Here is a 6059-nt window from a genome sequence, read left to right on the forward strand (position 1 = left end):
AAAAAAAAAAAGAGTCTCATGGAGTTTCCTGCCCGGGCTGGCTTTGAACTGTGATCCTCAGATCTCAGCCTGCTGAGTAGCTAGGATTACAGGCGAGCCTGGTGTGGGTCATGTTTTCTAATCCAATCTGCAGTTCTTTTTCTTTTGATTGGTGAATTAAGTCTGTTAATATTTAAGGTTAATATAGAGAGATGCATTGTGGTCCCTGTCATTCCCTGTTTTCCTAAGTTTTTCTTCTTTCCTTTCCTCCTGTGCTTACTCAGTTAGACTTTTATTAATGCCTGTCTGGTGTGGGTCTCCATTCCTGGTTGCTTTCTTCAGGTTGTGTTCCCCCTCTTAGTATTCTTTGTAATGCTGTCTTATTGTTTATGAATTCATTTAGTTTTTCTTTACTATTAAAAATTTTAGTTTCTCCATCGAATGTGAATACTAGCCTTGTTGAGTGTATCAGTCTAGGCTGGCTATTATTGGTTCTCAGGACTCAGATGGTACTTTCCCAGGTCTTTCTTGAATTCAGTGTCTGTGTGGAGAGATCTGCAGTGATTCTAATTTTCCCATTGTTGTATAGCTCCTTCTTTGTTTTTGCTGCATGCAAGATTGTTTCCTTATTATTCCTTATTATATCATTTTTACTATAATGTGTCTAGAAGTGTTTCTCCTGGGATCCTGCTTGTTAGGTGTTCTATATGCTTCTGTTATGTAGGTAAGATGTTCTCTTTTAATATGGGGGAATTTTTCATTGATAATCTTGTTGAATAGCTGTTGCATTCCCTTGCTTTGATATTCTTTGCCTTCGTCAACACCAGTTATACAAAGGTCAAATTTCTTGGCATTATCTGCTACTCTTAGATTTCCCTTTGGCATAATTTAAGTGATTTTTTTCATATCTGTGACTTTTTGGTTCAGTTGGTGCATTCTGTCTTCTGTATCTGACACTCTAAATTCCATTTCATTCATTCCATTTCATTCACTATTCATTGTGGTTTGCATGGAGGAAATGGATATGGATTCAATGTTGGTTCTCAAAGTACTAATCTCACCTCTTAGTGAGGTGTGTATTGCCTCTATTTTTGTACTAATCTGACCTCTTAGTGAGGTGTGTACTGCCTCTATTTTTGCATGCACCTCCTGTTTGAAATCTTGCATCTCTTTTGATAGTTCGTCCCTGTGTTCTTTAAATTTCTGATCTATTTTTTGCTTTAATTCTTGAGTCATTGCCTCCAGCATCTCTTGGATGTAGCTTTTGTCTTTCATTTCTGCTTTGCTCCCACTGGGGCTCTTCCCTGGGTGGCTGCTGGCTTTTGGGGGTAGCTTGCTATTCTGGGTGTTGATAAACCTTGTAATTTTTCTCTGATTTTCACATGGGGATTGAGGGATTATTGGAGACTAATCTGAAATTTTGTTTTGGTCAATAGGTGTCTGTCTTTGCTTGGTTGCTGTTTCTGGGTTGGCGGAGACAGCCTGTACCTGGTTTCGGTTCTCTTGGAGGCTGACCTCCAGCAGTTGGTCTGACTCATATAGGGCTCTTGGCTGTCTGTTGTAGATCACTGGCAGTTCCTGCTTTAGAAGGACTGACCGGCCTAGACTGCTCCTGTTTACTCCTACAGGTGCTCTTGGCGAGATAGGGTGTGCTGGATGTACTCTCCCAGTTGCTGGAGTCTGCTATGGGCTCCTGATTTTTTTTTTTTTTTTTTTGCCGGTTGTGGGCCCGAACTCTGGGCCTGGGCGCTGTCCCTCAGCTCTTCAGCTCAAGGCTGGTGCCCTACCATTTGAGCCACAGCACCATTTCTGGCCCTTTCTGCTTATGTGGTGCTGAAGAATCAGATCCAGGGCCTCATGCACACAAGGCAAGCACTCTACTGCTGAGCCACCTTACCAGGCTGAGCTCCTGACTATTATCAGGTGCTGGCAGCCTGAGTTGTCCAATTCTCAGCCTGGGATATATGGGTCGGGTTTGAGCTTCTGGTTCTCTTGCCCTGGACACCCAGGTCTTTTGCTGTCACGGGAGTGATTCCCAGGGGGTGCAGTTCCCTGTTTCCCCCTCTCTGCTGAGGCGTATGCTCAGTTTCTGACTTCAATGGAGATGAGTTGGTTGTGTTGCTCAGGCACCTGATCTTCAGGCCTGGTCCTGGCTCCCGGTCCCCAGCCTGGGGCACACCAGTTGGACCTGTGCTGCTGTGTATCCCGCCCGGGTTACGCAGCCTGGAGTAAACTGTTCAGGTTTCTTCCACTGTTGGCTGTTGTGACCCAGGGGCGCTTCTCCTGGCTTGGATGTTTAAGCTCCCTTCCAGGGTCACTCTTGATCTAACCTGGCTGGTTGGATGTGGTCCACAGGCTGGTGGAGCTCTCCAACAGTTCCCAGTTTTAGTGGGTCCTGTAGTACAGGTGTTGGGGTAGGGGTCTGGGTCAAGATCTGGCGGTTCCCACCAGCTCTGGTCTCCCTTGAGGAGGGATATGCTGTCCCCTGTGGGGTACTCACCCTGGAGCTAGTTGTTGTTTCTGTGCAATGTAGGTCACTGGTTGCCACTGCAATCAGTGTTCAGTTGAGATGCTTGTGGGCTGGGCCAGGTGGTGGTAGCTCTGCCTGTTTCTCCTCTGTCTCATTACTGCTTGCTTTTAATTAAACTTTCTAAAATAGATCACTTATCCAAAATTGCTTTTTAGCTTCCCATTTTTGTAGATAGATCTGTTACTTATCCAAAATTGCTTTTTAGCTTCACATTTTATTGCTGTTTCATCTTCCATGCTCTTTTGCTTTTCAGTTCTATTTCTAAATTCTGTTTGCTGATACTTAACATTTTTTTTGGGGAAGGACAGGGTAGAGTACTTTTTAGTCTGTCATTTTAGGGCAAGCATCTGTATTCTCTTATTTGTACTCTTTCGTTTGTAATATATATTGCAATTATACTAAATGAAATATATTTTAATAAAAGAAAATGAAAATATCCTTAGTATCTTCCAAAGCTACCCAGCATGTGATATGGTCAGACAATTTAGGGGGTCCAGTCGTGGGGCCTGAACTCTAGGCCTAGGCACTGTCCCTCAGCTCTTCAGCTCAAGGCTAACGCTCTACCACTTGAGTCACAGCGCCACTTCCGGCTTTTTTTTTTTTCTTTTTGCTTATGTGGTGCTGAGGAATCGAACCCAGGGCCTCAGGCATGCAAGGCAAGTGCTCTACCACTGAGCCATCTTCCCAGCCCCTGGTCAGACAATTTAAATGCCAATCTTAAACGATGTAGTGGATTTGTAGTGGATAATGTTTTGTTACTAGGAATATATTACTTTGTGTTTTAATCTAACTTTTACATAAAATATTTTGATTACATTGAAAATTCTTTAAGCCAAGGACCTTATGTTCCCTGTGGTTTTTTTTTTATTGTGAAAATACTGTACAGAGGGGTTATAATTACATGGGTAAGATAATGAGCACATTTCTTATCAAGCATTGTAGCCTCCTCCTTTGTTTCCCCTTCCCATCCCTTTGTATCCTCCCCATCCCCCTCCCCCCAACCAAAGTTGTAAAGTTCGTTTTTCAACATAATGACTTGTACATCTCATTGTTGCAATGTGTTCCCTGTGTTTTTGAAAAATAGATTTCCAGAAATATCAGAAATGCTGTGAAATGTTTTATGAAAATTATATTTTATTATGACCTTATTTTGTAGGTTGAAGAATGTTTCTTTGGAAGTAAAACAAATGCTTAAGAGTGAAACAGAGTCAGATATTACTACTGATCTCAGAAAGAAACTCCATCGGGCTAAAAAAGAAAAACTAGACATGACAACTAAACATAATGCAGAGGTAGACTTTGTTTTTCCTTTTAAGTAATGTATGAATTTCATGTTCACATGACAAACTCCATATTTCACTTTTACTTCTCTGTCATTCTTCTGCTTAAAAGAAAATTGTAGGGTTGCGAAGGTGGCTCAGTGATAGAGTGCTTGCCTTGCATGCATGAGGTCCTGAGTTCGATTACCCAGAACCACATAAGCAGAAAAAGCTGGAAGTGGCACTGTGGCTCAAGTGGTAGAGCGCTAGCCTTGAGCTGAAGAGCTTAGGAACAGCGCCAGACCCAGAGTTCAGGCCTGACAACCAACAACAACAATAGCAACAACAACAAAAGGAAATTGTAGTGAAGAATAAGAATATGTTTTTATATCTATATCTATATTAAGTTGTAGGGTTTGAACTCAGGTCCTGGGCACTGACCCTAAGCTCTTTTTGCTCAAGGTTCATGTTCTACCACTTTGAGCCACTTCTCTACTTCTGGTTTTCTGATATTTATTTATATATTGTGAAAATACTGTACAGAGGGGTTACAATTACATGGGCAAGATAATGAGTACATTTCTTATCAAGCATTGTAGCCTCCTCCTTTGTTTCCCTTTCCCATTCCTTCCCATCCTCCTCCCGCCCCCTCCCAAATGTTATTGTTTTTGTTTTTTGGGTCCAGTCGCGGGGCCTGAACTCTGGGCCTGGGTGCTGTCCCTAGCACTCTACCACTTGAGCCACAGCGCCACTTCCGGCTTTTTCTTTTTGTTTATGTGGTGCTGAGGAATCGAACCCAGGGCCTCATGCATGCAAGGCAAGTGCTCTACCACTGAGCCACCTTCCCAGCCCATTTTTTGAGACAAAAATCTCACAGACTTTTCCTGCCCAGACTGGCTTTGATCTGTGATTCTCAGATTGCACCCTCCTGAGTAGCTAGGATTACAGGCATGAGCCACCAGTGTCTGGTTATAGATAATTTTTTATATAATAGCATTACATAGTAATATCAAAGTAGAACTTTAACAAATGGTTGTATGCTTTTTAGGCATATTTTATTTATTTATTTAAACTCTGGGCCTGGGCACTATCCCTCAGCCCTTCAGCTCAAGGCGAGCGCTCTACCACTTGAGCCACAGTGCCACTTCCGGTTTTCTAGTGGTTTATGGAGTTTCATGCACTTTCCTGCCTGGGGTGGCTTTGTATCATGATCCTCAGATCTCAGCCTCCTGAGTAGCTAGGATTACAGGTGTGAGCCACCACAGCCCCACTTCCAACTTTTTCTGCTTATGTGGTGCTGAGAAATCAAACCCAGGGCCTCATGCATGCAAAGCAAGCACTCTACCACTGAGCCACCTTCCCAGCCCCACTCATTGGTTCTTTATTTTTATTTATTTATTATTTTTTTGTTGGTTGTGGGCCTGAACTCTGGGCCTGGGCACTGTCCCTCAGCTCTTCAGCTCAAGGTTAGCCCTCTACCACTTGAGCCACAGCGCCACTTTTGGCTTTTCTGCTTATGTGGTCCTGAAGAATCGAACCCAGGGCCTCATGCATGCAAGACAAGCACTCTACCACTGAGCCACCTTCCCAGCCCTCATTGGTTCTTTATTTGTGAAGAAAGAATGCAGTTTCTGCCACATATATATTAATAGCAGCTAGTAGTAATTTCTGATGTGTCTTTTAGAAGTCCCTTTGTCTTTTCTTTCCTTATTTGATATTGACCCTAGGGCTTGAACTTAGGGTTAGGCACTGTCCCTGAGAGATTTTACTCAAGGCTAGTGGTCTACAACTTGAGCCACAACCCCACTACTGGCTTTTTTGGTAGGTAATTGGAAGTAAGAATCTCTTGGGCTTTCTTGCCTAGACTGGCTTCAAACCATGATCTATAGATCTCAGCTTCCTGAGTAGCTAGGATTATAGACATGAACTACTTTCACACAGCCCTTTGTCTTTTCTTTATTTGATGGATAGATAGACCATAGCCTGATATAGTAAGCAGTTTAACTGGATTTTGTGAGGTACTCTTATAAAATTGAACCTATATACCTTCTGTAGCATTTAATTCCTTGACTCAGTAGTTCTGTAACATTTGGTTTGTATCTTTCACAGTGCTTACCACATAAGTATTTAATATGAATCATTGATTAAATCATATGATTTTAGAATTAGAAAAAGGACCTTTTAAATCATCTAGTTCTCTCTGACCTATTTCTGTCATAATTGTTAATGGAGGATCACATATTAGTAGTTTGTTATGATTTTTGCAGAGTTGCCACTTTTTTTTTTTTTGG

The 6059-nt window shown here is 42.3% G+C and overlaps 1 protein-coding gene across 1 annotated transcript in view; it reads left to right on the plus strand.

Annotated features, from left to right (window-relative positions):
* The window catches only part of Ccdc171 (coiled-coil domain containing 171), a 310385-nt gene that overhangs the window by 21961 nt on the left and 282365 nt on the right, over positions 1-6059 (plus strand). The window contains exon 3 of the mRNA XM_013020745.1: positions 3666-3801. Coding sequence (XP_012876199.1) covers positions 3666-3801 — 136 coding nt within the window. The remainder of the gene's footprint in view (positions 1-3665; positions 3802-6059) is intronic.

Source organism: Dipodomys ordii, unplaced genomic scaffold (assembly GCF_000151885.1).
Source record: "Dipodomys ordii isolate 6190 unplaced genomic scaffold, Dord_2.0 Scaffold53, whole genome shotgun sequence".
NCBI lineage: Eukaryota > Metazoa > Chordata > Mammalia > Rodentia > Heteromyidae > Dipodomys > Dipodomys ordii.